General features: G+C 39.5%; 1 protein-coding gene across 1 annotated transcript in view; it reads left to right on the forward strand.

The window, feature by feature from the left end:
- galnt17 (polypeptide N-acetylgalactosaminyltransferase 17) overlaps positions 1–16,819 on the forward strand; it is a 37,157-nt gene that overhangs the window by 6,855 nt on the left and 13,483 nt on the right. The window contains exons 2-4 of the mRNA XM_041995394.1: positions 1,047–1,230; positions 6,474–6,640; positions 13,123–13,297. Of these exons, the coding sequence (XP_041851328.1) occupies positions 1,047–1,230; positions 6,474–6,640; positions 13,123–13,297 (526 nt within the window). The remainder of the gene's footprint in view (positions 1–1,046; positions 1,231–6,473; positions 6,641–13,122; positions 13,298–16,819) is intronic.

The raw sequence follows: 16,819 nt of genomic DNA on the forward strand, positions 1-16,819 counted from the left end.
AAATGGGCCTTTAGGATTGCTGCTGCCAGTGTGTGCAAAAATGGTTTGTGCTGTACAGATCTTACTCAGCCCCACGTACGGGGGGTGCTTGTGAGGAAAAGGTTAAAAATATATGTAGATAATATTTCAGTAATATCTGTTAATTAAGGTATTTTCAACTTCCAGACATCTTCTTCCAGAGATGCAGGCAGGAAGTAATGAGGCCTGGTCACATGATCAAGTTACATGACACTGATATGATTTAAAGACAACATATTCTTTTATTTTAAAACTTGCATCAGTCACCCAAAGCCAACAGTTTTAGAGCTTCCAGAAGCAAAAAACAAACAAACAAAAACAAAACAAAGTCATATGTTGCTGATGGGATTAAACGGGTTAATTATCAATAATTAAATTATAAATTTAACCTATTAAACTGGAAAATGTTTAAAAACTTGTTTGAGCTGGGCATCAGAAAATGACTGATTTCAAATAAGAAACATCACTGTCATAACTATCAGATGAGTTTAAATGGATGCAATTAATGTGAGTAGCTTTTCACCGCAAGCTTATCCAAAACTGTACCTAATTAATCCCTGAATAGACAATGTCTCACTTCCATGAGGGTGGTTTGAGGTCAGGGTCGACTACAGAGGGAGGATTCAGCACCGTCAGGATTCAGGATGTTTGCCGGCACATAGAGGCTTGAACACAGCTTATCACATCAAGGGGGAGCCACTTTGATCTTTCTACCACCCACAAATACAACCAGAGGATTCATATTCCATCACTAATGTTTAACAATGAAGCCTTGAATCGGATTTCTTTCTTTGAAGACATACTGGTAACATGCCTTGAAATATAGACGTTGAACACATTTCTGTTTGTGAAATTTAACATGTTTGAATCTATGCTGACATTTGTGAGATTCAGAATTCAGCCTCATCAGTTTTGATAGTCAATGACTACGTACAGTGTATTAAGGATAAACAAACAGCTACAGGCCAGAGAGGAGAGTGGTTTAGCCGGATCCTGACATGTAATCTGCTCTTGTTTGTCTCGTCCAGGTCTGTCAAAATCCCTGGGCCTGATTGAGGGCTTCGGGGGTCGGGGTAAAGACGGGCTTCCTGCCACACTGTCGCCAGCCGAGGAGAGTGATGCTAAATACCTGAGAGACAAGTATGGCTACAACGCTTATCTCAGTGACAGAATCTCTCTGGATCGGACCATACCAGACCACCGGCCCAGCAAGTGAGTATATAAGAAGTGGAAAAACTTTCAGTTTCACTTTGACATGTTAAATAAACCAAATTACATAAAGGAACTTATCTCCAGCTTGCTTTGAGAGTTAGATCAGTCTGTTCAATTTCTGCCTCCAGCTGTGTTCAAAAAGGATGGAATATCCTTTGAGGTCCTTACAACTTATTTAAAAGATCTTTTTAATAATTAAGAGCAACTTTTTTTTTTTTCAATAAAACCGTGTCCAACAACACTGCAAGGATTCAGACTTCAGGACAGTTTTAATTTGGACTCTTTCAACTGGTAAGAAAACTGTTGAAAATTTGTTCGATTATCTAAATGAAACACATTTTTGCTAAGTTTCAGGTTAGGTCTTAAGTCAGTTCACTACTCAAGTAACAAGAATTAAATTTAAACCTTAATGTAAAAAAATGAACCTTTTTAAGTTTTTAATGTATTTTAAATGGTAAATGGTAATGTAATTTTATTTGTAATGTAATGTATTTAATGTATTTTAAGAGTTGTTATACTTACAACAATCAAACAGTAAGCTTACCGTTTGTACAAACTTTCCCATTAAATCTTATGTGTCTTTTTTTTATTTAACGTTTAATAAATCACGTATAATAATTAAATGATCTCTGTGGGCATTCTGGCATGCGGGGAGCAGTTGAGGGAGTGGTTGAGGCTTAACGGTATAAACTCTAGGGCAACACTATAGACTCTTCCCTCACCCCCCTCGGTTCCTCTACCAGAAGCCTGGGAGCTTGAGGGTCCTTAGTGTCTCCGGTTTGATCTCTTCTGGATGGAGATGTCTAATGTGTCTCCATGTGTCTATTGAAGCCACTTCTCCAGTGTGGGGGACACGGCCCCCAGTGCTCAGATGACTACTGGTACAACTGTTGCCTTCACCTTCCAGGCTTTCTCCAGCTCTTCCTTGAGTCCTTGGTATTTCTCCAGTTTCTCGTGTTCCGTTTTCCTGACATTTCCATTGTTGGGAATGGCTGCATCCATCACTATCACTTTCCTGTGCTGCTTATCCATGATCACAATGTCTGGTTGGTTGGCCACCAGCATTTTGTCGGTCTGTATCTGGAAGCCCCACAGGATCTTAGCCGTCTCATTCTCCACCACGTTGGGAGGTGTTTCTGCTTGGTTATGGCGTTCCATGTATTCTTTCCCTGCCAGTGTCTTCCATCCTGCTGTGAGGTGCTGGATTGTTTCAGGTGCCTCTTTGCACAGCCTGCACCTGGGATCCTGCTTGGTGTCTGGCTTGGCACGGTAGAGCTGGGGTCCTGCTTGGCGCAGTAGATCTGGGGTCCTGCTTGGCACTGTAGATCTGGGGTCCTGCTTGGCGCGGTCGATCTGGGTCCCTGCTTGGCGCGGTAGATCTGGTGTCTGCTTGGCATGGTTGATCTGGGTCCCTGCTTGGCACGGTAGATCTGGGGTCCTGCTTGGCGTGGTAGATCTGGTGCCCTGCTTGGTGCGGTAGATCTGGGGTCCGGCTTGGCACGGTTGATCTGGGTCCCTGCTTGGCACGGTAGATCTGTGGTCCTGCTTGGCACGGTTGATCTGGGTCCCTGCTTGGCACGGTAGATCTGGGGTCCGGCTTGGCACGGTAGATCTGGTGCCCTGCTTGGCGCGGTAGATCTGTGGTCCGGCTTGGCATGGTAGATCTGGTGCCCTGCTTGGTGCGGTAGATCTGGTGCCCTGCTTGGCGCGGTAGATCTGGGGTCCTGCTTGGTGCGGTAGATCTGTGGTCCGGCTTGGCACGGTAGATCTGGTGCCCTGCTTGGCGCGGTAGATCTGGTGCCCTGCTTGGTGCGGTAGATCTGGTGCCCTGCGTGGCGCGGTAGATCTGCGGTCCTGCTTGGTGCGGTAGATCTGGGGTTTAGCTTGGCGCGGTAGATCTGGGGCCCTGCTTGGTGCGGTAGATCTGGGGTTTAGCTTGGCGCGGTAGATCTGGGGCCCTGCTTGGTGCGGTAGATCTGGGGCCCTGCTTGGTGCGGTAGATCTGGTGCCCTGCTTGGTGCGGTAGATCTGGTGCCCTGCTTGGCGCGGTAGATCTGAGGTCCTGCTTGGTGCGGTAGATCTGGGGTTCAGCTTGGCGCGGTAGATCTAGGGCCCTGCTTGGCGCGGTAGATCTGGGGTCCTGCTTGGTGTGGTAGATCTGGTGCCCTGCTTGGCGTGGTAGATCTGGGACCCTGCTTGGTGCGGTAGATCTAGGGCCCTGCTTGGTGCGGTAGATCTGGTGCCCTGCTTGGCGTGGTAGATCTGGGACCCTGCTTGGTGCGGTAGATCTAGGGCCCTGCTTGGTGCGGTAGATCTGGTGCCCTGCTTGGCGTGGTAGATCTGGGGTCCTGCTTGGTGCGGTAGATCTGGGCTTACTGCTCCTGTGCTGCTGTGATAAGCGCCTTTGTGCTGTCCTTCAGCTTTCTGTTGGTGGTACATTTCCTCTCAAGATGGTTCCTCCAACTCCTCCTCCAGTTCCCACTGCCTGAGACATTCACTCTTTTCTTCATCCCCTGAGGCCATCCTCCTGATGTATTTGTGGAACTTGGATGTTTTATGCAGTAGTTCAGAAATGCAAGGGGCTCCTCTTAAGTTGCATATCTTTGTTATAGTAAATTAAGAATTAATATTTTTTTGAGAAAATACATATCCTCAGAGCTTCTCAGTGCACCTACTATAAAACCATTTGCTACAAATCAATCAACAATCAAATAAAATGAATGAAAACCATATTTTAAGTTGTGTTGGCATCTCACGTCCATTGATTTCCATTTTACTGGGTAGAGACACAGATCTTACGTGTTAATTAAATAAAAACTTTGCAGTTTGCTGATTAGACTTTTTTTTCCATCCCTGTCAATCTGTTCCTGCTTCTTATTCTCAAATGTAATGAAACTGAACTGTCTGGCAGTTTATTGATCTACTGGACCACAACGTGTTGTGTTTTTGTGTGTACTTAGTCTCCACTTTAGCTGTGGAGTCCGACAGCTTTTCTGAAGAACAATATGTTGGATCTTCTAAGCTTAAAGGAATATTTGAGGCTTGAAATTTGCTTTAAGAGTAAGATTTTATTTCAGGTTATGGTACGTTTGTATTTCAGCTTGTAGCCTGTACACTAAAACCTGCATGGTCCAGGTTTGTCTGCATTACTGGTTAAATGAGTAACAGAGCAGGAAATTAAGTCAGTAATGATGCAAAAGCCCTCGGCCCATTCCTGCCACCAGCTGCATGTGTTTTTGAGTTGATGGGATGAAGAATCCAGCGCTCCTATTTGTCACCCAGGGGGGTCTCTTATGTTGCTGGGATGAAAGTGTCATGTGAAGCGTGTTGGGGTGTGATATCTTTAGGCTTAGCAGCAGCATGTCAGCTGGAGTCTGATGAGTCCACGGTGTTTGATTGAGCCTCTTTTTAAACTGCAGAGCAGGAGGTGGCACTGAAACGTGACAGAGGAGGAGCAAGGAAAAGAAATGAGAACAAAAGAAAGATCAAATGTCATACCATCAGATTACATCCATTTGTCTAACTAGGTTATAATCCCCCCCCAACATAATCCATTTATTTATGAGAGCCAGATTTAACTGATACAGAAAGCCATCTAATTTCAGCTGATCACAGGTTTGTCAATACAGATGAAGAAAGATGAGCCGTCAGCTGACTCCTACAGTCACAATCACAGTCACATTCAGAATAATCAATGAAGCTGTACTTGTAAAGAGACAAGTTCACACTCACACTTGTGATCATTCATGCTGCTCTCCTCTGTCTCCTCCACCCTGCTGTCACTGGTTGCTTTCATATCATCATCTTCATCTTTTCCTTTTCTGAAAAGTCATCATCTTTTCCACGTCCTTTGGCTTCAAAATCAATTTAGCACAGCCCTCTTCAGGTCAACTTGTAGATATTCATCTGGCCTGTTGTAGAAAGTTTCTTTTCCCCTGGTGAAAACTTTCTGTAGTAGATTTGGATATTTGCTTCAGGTTGTCTCACTGAAAGTCTTTTTTTCATCTTAATCTTTCTTGTATTTAGATGATGTTTTTTGAACCAAATCTATTTATTATTTGGTTCCAGTTAAAGAAAACTGACACGAACTTGACGCTTCCACCACTCGGAGTCATTGTGGGTGTTATGTGTTTAGGGGATGCTTCATGGTTTATTAATCTTTTAGAATTATGGTTAAAAGTTGTAGTTTTGTTTATTTAAACAAAATTACATTTTCCACATTGTTTAGGGAGTTTGGGCATTTCGTTGGATAAAATTTTTGTATGTCTTTGGGTGACAAACTTGTGTTTTTAGCCAAGTTTTCTCCCAGTTTCATCAGTGCTGGAAGGAATTTCATTATTTATTTATTAAGGAAATTCATTTTATTAGTTTATTGTTTTGTGTTTTATTTAATTATATTATTTACTGTGTTTATTTTATGTTAAAAGATTTTTTTATATTTGTTCATTATATCATAATAATTTGATTATATTATTTATTTATATTTATTAGTAAAAATTTTTAGATTAGTTTTATTTTTATTATTGTTATTTATTTATTTATTTTTTGTTAATTTTTTATGTAACTGTAAATTTTCAACAAATGATCCCAACATTATGCTTGGAGCATTTAAGAATGTTTGAAATTCCTATTTAATATAACACAGAATAAAAATAAATAAATACATAATTAAACAAGTTATTAAAAAAAAAAAAAAACTGGCAGACATCAGCGTTCTTCATGGTTGATTCAATAACAACTTTGTTAGCAACTGGTTTTAAATATTTGCTGCCAAAATGCCCTTAAGAAGAATCATCCAGTCCCAGGAATTTCCATGAGAACACTGGAATTATTATAGAACTACTTGCCATTAACATTTCATCTTATATGGGAAAGGAGATTATTGATTAATAAGAAGGAAATGTTAAACAAGCAAAAGAAGACATGTTCTTCTCCAAATGGTCTAAACTCGGAGCTGAAGCCTAACCATGCATGTCTCCTCTTCATTCGAGCTGTTCACACAGCAGTAAAAATAGGACTTCTCTCTACAGCAGAACGTATAGACCAATTTAAGGAGAAAAATCCATGTGATTATAGCAGAACAGGAAGTGGTATGTGCTTTACCTTTCGTCCTTATTAAACATGATGTCAGCAGCTCCGCAGAGGATGTTTGATCTTTTCCAGCTGCACTAAAAGGATGAGTGTTTTTTAAAGAATATGGAAAGTTTATTTTAAAAACGATCTGTTTGTTTATCTCTCTGCAGATGTAGGAAAGTCAGCTACCCGAGAGACCTTCCCCAAATCTCCCTCATCTTCATCTTCGTCAACGAAGCTCTGTCTGTGATCCTGCGCTCGGTCCACTCGGCTGTCAATCACACACCAGCTCACTTGATCAAAGAGATCATCCTAGTGGATGACAACAGTGACGACGGTTAGTGGAGATTAAATGATCTCTGTATAAATTCTTACAAGTATATTTAGTGTACATCTGTTTGTAAAGGTAGGAAAGAGAGGGAGTAACACAGTTACTGAGGAAAGATTCCCAGTAGGCTTATAGATTTGGGATATTTTGCTTTACCAATAATTCGCTTTAACTTTTTTCCATCAATTCTTCAAAAGTGACTCTAAAGTTGGGGAAATTAAGAATATTGATTTGTTGACACAAGCTGAGGGAATTAATGTTTAAAAATAAGTTGTTTTGTGTAGGTGTTGATAAGAGCTAAAGGATGGAATTGATTTTACTGACTGGGACAGATCTCAGGCTCACAGCAACATGGGTGTGTCCTTAAAGTAAAAAATCCAATACAACAAATTTCTTTAAGAGGAAAACGGACGTAAACTATTGCTTACAACTACAACTGTGAAACAATAACTGCAACTAAATGGTAAATTGCAGGAAATTCAGCTCATTTATTCATACAGAGAATGTGGTGTTGAGTTTGTTTCGTTAAATTGACCATATAAGGTATATTCACAGCATTACTTTTAATTTAGGTCCAAAACAATAACTTTCCTCCTCTTTGATTATTGTTTGATCGAACCACTCGTGTGTTTCCTCATTACTTCTTTTCTGTTTAGATTCAGTTCACAAATAGATATCCTCTGTATAATTATCTAGTTCAATTTAAAAAAGTATTATTCAGTCAGTAATTAAAGGCAGCTCTGGCCTAGATGCAGCAGAATGGGCCCAAACCACAATACTGCCACCACCATGTGCCACAGTGTTGCAGCCCTGCCATGCAAACCATTTTCAGTTTTTCCAAATGGTGGACTAAGATCAGCCCCTCCTAAAGATGTTTGTAGTTATTTACAAGTTCCTCTGGGTTTCTTTGTGACCTGACAGGGTGCTACACACTGGACTTGTGGAGTAATCACCACTGGTTGACTTCTGCTTGGGTAACAATAGTCTTAAATTTCCTCCATTTGTAGACGATATGTCTGACTACAGACTGGTTATCAGATTCATTGAGAGGGTCTTGTCTTTGGCCCGATAAGCATCAAAAACTCCTTTTCTGAGGTTCTTGATAATCTTCTTGGCATGTTACCTGATACATTCTCAGAAACATGTTGTCAAGCTAGGAATTAAAAGTTCCCAACCCTCTTTAAATAAAACAGTATTAAAATAAAAGGTCCTGACATCTTTATAGATGCGTGTTGCTGAACTGCTTTTTCCATTAAATGCCAATTTAATTCTTTGGTGTCATTTCTTAATTTCGATTCTTTAGTTAGATTTAGTAGAAAGACCTGCATAAAATCTGATCATGCTATGTCATATTTATGCTACAATAAGCAAATTTCAAAATTTTCGCTATACATAAGCAGTCAAGTCTCACAAGAAAACGTGTCCACAGGTGGAGTAGTTTAAGTTCAAGAGTAAAAGCTGTGAGATGGCAGTGTAGTCTTTACACAAGGCAACGTCAGCACTTTACCATAAGCATTAAAATGTTTAAGCCATAAAATAAAGCCATTGTTTTGCTACCTAAACCAATGCAGATATTGCAATAGTAAAGCCTTGGTATAAAATTATTCCTTTTTATGTTTTGATCACCTTAATGTTCTTTTCTTTACACTTTATTGTGATTGATTTAATTTTTCTTTTTATATAAAATAGTCGCACAGGCTAAAGTGTACACCGACAGCATAGTAGATGATTTCTTCTCTGAAACATTGGGCCTCATTCGCTAACCGTTCTGACAAATTTATCCCTAAGTCCTTTTTACGAACTTCCACGAATATTGTGGCATTGAACATTTTCAATGAACACTCAGGAGTATTTGTATTAACATTTCAGTGACAGTTCATTAAAATATAATACAATCAAATTCATTTTTTGGTCAGATTTTTAAAATAATTTTAGGTAATTTACAAAGAATTTTGTTATTTCAAAATAAATAGCAAGATATTGCAGACTGTGTTCTAATATTATTTCCCTCAGGGGAAATGATAATATTTTTTATTTCAAGAAAACTAATTAATTCAAGAACAAGTCGCAGTCAAGACGGATTTAATTCTGTTGCTGGTTTAAAGTCATCAGTGCAATCGATGCACACGCGCATTAAAGCCAGATACGTTCCTTCAACTGCAAGAATATCCCTCCGTAAATCACCTGCGACTCCCAGATCCACCTGCCGAACATGTTCTTTAACAAATAAAGTTTCATACAACAGTGGACTTTTATTCTGATAACTAGTTTTATTTGGAGATGGAGGGTATGCCCCAGCTGCTCGGTTAATAACATAATCATTTGTAAAAAAAACTTAAGTAAAAGTTAGGAGCAAATTTAGGAAGATCCATAAGAGGATGTTGATGAATGAGGCTGAATATGTCCTAATCAGACCCCTGATCACTGAGATGAAAAAGCTGAAATGGACACAGACAGAAATGGTGAACTACTTCCTGACTTTTTCAATTTCTACACAGTAAAAAGCTAAATTTGATTGATTTTTAATGTGCAGAGACAAAGCAAAAGTCAAACGCAGCACATACTTTTTTCATGTTTTTTTTTAACATGAACATGACAATAAGCTGGTTTAATGTTGGCATGATGGTGCCGTGGTCGTCTCTCTGGGAAATATAGCAGTCACTGTGTTTGAGGAGTAGCTTCGGCCACGATGACTGATGGTGTCAAATTTTTTTTGCATGGCAGACAGGCAGATAGAGGCAGAACGCTCAATTGGATGTCAGAGTGGAAATGTCCTCGTCTTATTTATTGGGTCGGGCTGCCAAGCTGGGCTTTGTTAGATGAAGGGACAGGGAGGGGAAGAGATGAAACCAGACAAAGTTAAAGGGAGAGAGAAGAAAGACAGGAATAAGACAGAGAGGTGTCGAAGAGAAGTTAGAGGGGCGGGATGTAACTGAAAGGAAGAAAAGGTCAAGGAGTGAAGAGTGCTGAAGAGAATGAGAATAGGTAAAGAAAATGAAAGAGGAGGAGAAAAAAGAGATGAGGAAGCATCAAATAATGGAGATGCTGAGAGAATAAACCAGGCTATTGGAAAAAGAAGCAGGGAGAGATGAAGAAGATGAGAGATGGAGAGGCCCTGAGATAAATGAGGTTGGACAGGGAGGAGGAGAGGCAGGCAATGAGTATCCGGAAGAAATGGAAGGAGCAATCTAACGGAACTGAATGCAAAGAAAGATCTCAAGGAAATAGAAAAAGACACAAGCCTGTCAAGGCTTTGAAGGATAACAGTGGCATTATGTAATCCCACAAAGACTTAAAACCAACAAAGAGTATGTTTCTCTGCCCAAGCCATGTCCTATTATTGTTTTTTACTAAAGTGTCTCAGTTTAATGTTTATACTGCGTAAAAAATTTCATAAATATGCTTCGGACTGAAGGTTTAAAAAAAGAAAGAAAAGAAAAAGTAAAGCTTTTAAAGAATTATGCATGTTTCAGAAACTAAACAATAGTTTTCAGGGAGCTTTTTCTCTGCTGATATAAAGCAGGAAATCACATTGCTTTATAAATCAGTAACTTTGAATGCATAGAAACAGGTAGAGCTTATAGACTCTTGTTGGGGTAACGGAAATAGTTTTTTGGGAAGCTTTTATTCACCATATATTGACAAATTGTCAGCTGCTCCATTAACCTTGTTGCTGTTCTTGAGTCTTCTTTGGTCAATACCACTCACTGTTTAGCTTCAGCATACTCCGAGTTTACTGTTCTGTATTCACCCACAGAAAAAAACAAACCCCTGTGAGTCTGGGTCAGCTAGACAAGACATAATGCAAGCTAAGCCTATAGTTTATGAGCACAGAGATGCAATGACACACAATACACAGTTACAAAAGACTGAACGGTTACGACATGTTTGGAAAAGCTGCCGGGTAAAGTTTCTCTTCTCCGCGAGGAACATGGCAGCACAGTGTAGGTTTGCAACGCTGCTTCTGAACAAACCAATCAATGTCTCTAGAACAATGTCCAGAAGGGCAAACAATGATCCCAAACAGAGCAGCAGATCTAAACTAGAATGGCTAAAAAAGAAAAGAAACAAGGTGTGACATAATCCAGTCAAAGTCCAGACCTCATCCTGATTCAAAGCTGTGGTTAAAACTTAAAGCAACGCTACATAAGTTTCCAACCTTAGAACTCTGAGCTTCCGACTCGTTCTGAAGGCACACTTACGTTCAATATGCATGTTCCTGGAGCTGTTGTTCCCCTGCAGCGTCCTGAGGCTGAAAAACTGCACTTTTATGACCTGGAGAGCTCAAAGAGGGAGCAAGAAGCAAGACAGATGAATTAAGCCGAAAATATTTTTGCTGATAAACCTAGCATTTGCTTATCAACTGGCTTCCTTGTGAGCATTTTTCACTGCTAGCAGAATATGGACAAATTTGTGAAAGTACTGATGGGCAAATGATGAGGAATCAACAACAGAGATTTCAACTACCAAAAATAAGAAAGACAAAATATGATGAGGCATGCCTTGTCCTGGGCTTGACCAGGTAATGGTCAATGGTGGGTAATGAAAAGAGACCACAGTGGGTTGTATGTCTCAAAATATTATATTAAAGATGGTGTGGGGCATGTCTTATGTCACTTGCACCTTTGATGTACTTTTAGTTTTCTGTACAGCACTTTGGTCCTCTATGATTGTTTTAAAGTGCTTTATAAATAAAGTTGGATTGTATTGAATATGAGCGTCTGACAGTATGAAGCCAAACAAGTTACAATGGCCCTCTGGGGACGTCTCTTCCTGAACACAAAGAAACGCCTGTTGATAACTTCAGAAATAAATGACTTAAGTGTTGTAAACAGCAGTGTTTAACTGTCTCATCAAAGGTTCAACTCCTGTGAAGCCGTTTGCTGTTTCCTGGTTTAAAACACCTCACACTATAGCAGAGGAACTTGACTTTATTGTTGTTGATAAAAAGGGGGCCCTGCAGAAAAAACAACTGCAACTTCTTTCTGCTAAAGGAGCTTCTACAAGCTGCTGAATGGTGGGGTCGACTGAAGTTTTTCACACACTACTTCTGCACTTTGGCTTCGTTTTTGTAAAATAACTAATAACACGGTGTAATATGTAATATTCATCTGAGGTTCAAACCTGGTGAGATCCAGATGTAAATGAAGTTCTTGTTTTGACTGTACAGTCACATTAATTCTGTTATTTTATAAGTTTGTCATTGAATTATTGTGGCAGCCCTGAAAATGGCATGGATGCATTAGAGGCTGGAAGATGAAACATGCCAGAGAGAGGGTAAAGCAGCAAGCCGTTGAACCTCGCCACCGCTGCGCCTCTGCCGCTTCCGTCTCGGCTGACGCTGCTTATTGGCTGACAGCCAGCTATCCATCACACAGGAAGAAACATTTCAGTGGCAGAGAGGGCAAGGCAGGCAAAGGCATAACACACACCAGTCACTGCCTGCACCAGTCACTCAGCTCCATGGCTTCGAGCTTCGAGTATGTGTGTGTGAGAGAGAGAAAACACAGCATAGGAAATTACTCTGTGATCAAGAGTGTGTGTGAGAAAGACAGAGATAAGAGCAGAGAGACACAGAGAGAATGAGAAATGTGTTTTTGTTTTAGGGAATGTTTAAGTGTGTGTGCTGGTGATACAGAGGAAGAAGGGTGAGTGTTTCTGTCCGGAGGGAAAAGGCTGATGAGCTGAGTGAGAGATCAAAGGTGGAGCGATCGCTGATGCTCAGGAAGTCGTAGACTCCCTTTGGTGTTGTTTGGATTCTGTTGGAGCTTAAAACGGCACCACAAGGACCCCAGAGAGCAGATCTGTGCCATCTTACTGGTGCTGTGCATGTGCACAGTATTTTTCTGTAGATCTTATATAAAACATGATTATTGTGAAGTTGTGATACTTTTATAATATTATTTTTTGCCTGGATGATTTGCAGCTTTGGTAATATTTTGTACAGATTTAGGACAGGAGAAGATATCAGCTCTGTTGGTCAGCAGTGGTGATTGGTCAATGTTTATGTTGGCACACTTATCTGGATGTAAAAACTAGCTCATCATTGGTCCCCAGTAAAATAAAAAAAAACTAGTATGATGTGTAGTTATAGTCAAAGTACAATATAATACTAAACTGATGTTGTAGTTTGTGTATGTAAATAAATCCAACAGTACATGAAAATCACTCTGAGAAAACTGATCATTTTGTTTGAGCTCATTTATGTCAGCAGGGCTCGCAGCCAGATTTTGCAGATGATAACAACTTTATGTGTAATTTTAAACTTGTCAAACAGCTTTTCTCTATTACTGTATGCAGACTAAATGTGATACTTTACTGTGCCTGGTAGCGAAATGCGGCTCTTCTTTCATGGCCTATCTTTCAGATGTTAGAGGGCATGATTATGTTCAGTGCTGCAAACTGGGATTATCAAGTTTTGATATTGAGGTGTTTCACAAGTGCAAGTGTCTGTAATGATCCCTGACGTATTGTTTATTTACGGACTACAGAGCAGCTGAAAGGACCACTGGAGGAGTACGTGAACAAGCGCTACCCTGGCCTGGTTAAGATCGTAAGGAACCAGAAGAGAGAGGGATTGATCCGGGCCAGAATCGAGGGCTGGAAGGTGGCCACTGCTGAGGTGACTGGATTTTTTGATGCCCATGTGGAGTTCACTCCTTCATGGTGAGTTCTGTCTGGAATAATTAATAAAAATAACAATAATTGTTATTTCTAATGTAGACATACGGCACTTGAAAGGGAAAATGACATGTTCTCTGTTTTGGAGATACAAGTGGAATGAATTTTAAATAATAGCAAGAACAGTAAGAACAAGAAGTTGATTCATTTGTACAATCGTGAATGAGGAAGAAAAACTGAATCCATGTAAAAGGAACAGCAAGCTATTTCACACCTCAGAGGTTTTGAGATAAAAAAAGAGCAGCAGGTTGAGCTGGTAGGATGAGGATTAAAGACACAGAAGATAAAAAACAAACATTCAGCCAAAAAAAGGACTGATTAGTATCTAAACGTAATGCAGTGTTTTATGGTCCGAGCACATGATCCTCATAAGGATTAATGTTTTAGCTGGACCAACTGGGGTGTAGCTTTAATCAGGGTAAACAAGAGTAGATGGCTGACATGAACAGTGTTGTTTCAGGTTATCTGCCCACTTTGGCTGAACTGTCACTTTCTGTAGGTGCATTAAGAGGAATAACTTCCATCTATAACTTGTGATGTAAAGTCTTTTTTTGCAGGATAGACAGCTCTTTGTTTAGCTGGGGTCCAGGATGTTCCCCTCCTAGCCATTTTTCCTCGCTTCTGCTGCTTCTTTGAGCATTTGCTGCTCTGTGGCCTCTTAAATAATAGATTGTAGAAAAAGCCTTAATAATGATTTGAATAATCTACATTTCTCCATCTGAAACTCGTCTTGTCTTGTCAGTTGGTTCATAGCCCTAAATGCACCTCTAAGTCCCTCCCCTCAAAAAGCCACCTGTCGTAGTCATTTCTGTCATGTAACAAGGCACAAAGTGGTACCTTAAAGTTTAAAAGAAACAGTACAAATACGTACCATTTACTACATGGGAACATGAATGTACCTTTCAGGCCCTCAGATGGGTACAAATAGTTACCTTGAGGTCCAGTTGTGAGCTGTAAGTCCAGATTGTAGGCTGGGAGACAGAAATGTGCTAAACCTGTACCTCTTTTCTGACTGTGCATGATCCACCAGTAACACTGCAGCGCTTATAGTTCACTTGAGAAAAAAACCCCAACTTAATTTAAATTAAAAGTAATCATAGTTTAAATTAATATACATTATTTTTACAATGCCACATTATCTTCATGAATGGCATTTTACTGGTTGCCATGGTTACAGAAAGCACAACTCGATATGAAACTGGGTCATTTTTTACCTTTAGGCAGCAGGATGACGTGGTTAGATTAGAACTTGTTCATGGTTAGACCAAAATAATTTATTTTACAATGTGATCATAACCATCATGAAGTCCATTAATATGCCCCTCAAAATCTGATATCTGGGAGTAATCAGATAATTAGAATAATCAGATCTGACACGTCTACATGCACTTTTGAAATATTAAAAAAATCTTTGTACATATTTTTCAGTCAATTATTAGGTTTTTTTGGAGTATATATGTAGTGGCGTAACTTCAGGTTATTTTCAAAACATCTGGTCTTTATTGAACATAGCGATGCTGGTGGTCGTAGTGCTAGCGGCTAATGTGGGAGCTAATAAGCTGCTAAGTAGACTAAATGTGAATGTTTTTCTTTGTTTATACTCAGACCTCCTGCTGCTGCACATCATTGCTTTTTATTTGCATTATCTTCATGTGTCCCTATTTTTAATGGAAGACATTGAAAAGACATGTCCAGATGTAAAAATACTAAATAAATCAGATATACGGGTCTACATGAACAAAGATATCTAAGTATTGTAGAGAAATCTATGTATGTTAATCTGATTTGTCATGACCAGATAACTAATATCAACTGTTAAAAGGTATCAAATTTTGATGTTTACACGCCCCCTTCAGTTATCTGATAACTCCAGAAACAAGGTTTTTGGTGTGCATGTAAATGGACGCCACTTTTACCCTTCTTGTACAGTTACTGTCATGACCACTAGGGGTGACATATTTTTGAGGCTAACTACTATCCAGGTATGATCAGGGTTTGTGAATGAGGACAAGTTCTGAAGAATTTATCTGCTATAAAAATAAAATAAACACAACAAACAAAAAGGCTGTGATGATGAACCACAAAAAAGATGCACCTTTATCATTTTTCATTACTTTCAACTTTTCATTTTGAATCTCCAACTCTCTCTTTCCCCAATTCTCTTCTTGTTTTTAGTTTATAACAGTTGCAACCTGCAACCTTTACAATGCAAAAAGCCTTTTTTGCCCTCTGCCCAGCTAAATAAAACTTGTTTAGAGCTGCAAATGTTACATGACCTTTCAACAAATGACAACTTATAATTGTTTTTATAAATATCTACTATTGGAGATTTGTTGTCATTTGTTAAAAACCACACTTTTATTTCTATTTTTAGACTTTAAACTAAAGAAAGACAAATCTTTTGCAAAACAGGATAGATAGACTTTCTTCTATGGCAGTGGTTTCCAACCTTTTTCCTCGAAGACCCACTTCACGCATATACTAAAATGCCCTGGACTCCCTGCTCCCCCCTGTGCTGGAATCATGCTGGTTTTAGGCTTTCAAAAGTGAGATTCTCACCATATATAATGTATTCTGGTTGAGTCCTGTCCTTTGATAAAGCCAGTTAAATGAACAACATATAGCCTTAGTTTTTTTTCCTTAAAATAGGGACAATTTGTGGACATTAATCACAATGGGTCTAATGTTCAGGGACCCCAGGTTGGGAACCACTGTTCTATGAGATGTAGATATTTGTGGGAAATTATGTAACAAAGCCCTATAGTTTCCAATCGAATGACAAGAAAATTAGACAAAAAAAATATTGCTGTTACTTTTAGTGTCATTATGTTGTGGAAATTCAGAGCAATTATTCCATGAAAAACTGGAACGTAACACCTACATTTAAAAACATTAGCTGGTTCTTTATCATTTTTAGCCATTGTGGAAGGTCCAGAGCCGCAGGTTGCAGACAGCTGGTCTATGTTTTGCTTCATTTTAATAATTTGAACAGAATTTTATTATTCTTTTCAAGCTGTCTTATCACAAAGTGGTTATGTGAATTTGTAGATTTTTTTTTTTCCATTATAGGATGAAAAAAATGTTTTTTTCTTGGTTATTCTAAAGTCCTCCTTAACTCTGATCCTTCCAACCGTTTAGCTGCTAACTGTGGTTTCCAGTATCAATATGTCTAATGTTAGATTGTGAATAACTAATGATCTTAGATGATTGAATCTCATCAAATTTTCATGTGTATTTGAAGAGCTGGATTAGAACTTGCAGAATCAGCCGATCCATGGTCAACCAGTTACGTATGGGGAACAGGCCTCTGGTTGTTTTCCAGCACCGTTCTCTCAGGTTTCTACACCATGCAGCTCACTCAGCAGAAGTAGATACATGCCCTCCAGAGTCGAGCTGAGCTGAATCAAACAGAATTAGTAATAAAGATGGTACAACATGTAGCTCTTTCTCTCTGACTGAAGCTCTCAGAAGATTGGTGATCTTAGAGGTTCTCTGCCGTCTTCTAGT

This window comes from Melanotaenia boesemani, chromosome 9 (assembly GCF_017639745.1).
Source record: "Melanotaenia boesemani isolate fMelBoe1 chromosome 9, fMelBoe1.pri, whole genome shotgun sequence".
Lineage (NCBI taxonomy): Eukaryota > Metazoa > Chordata > Actinopteri > Atheriniformes > Melanotaeniidae > Melanotaenia > Melanotaenia boesemani.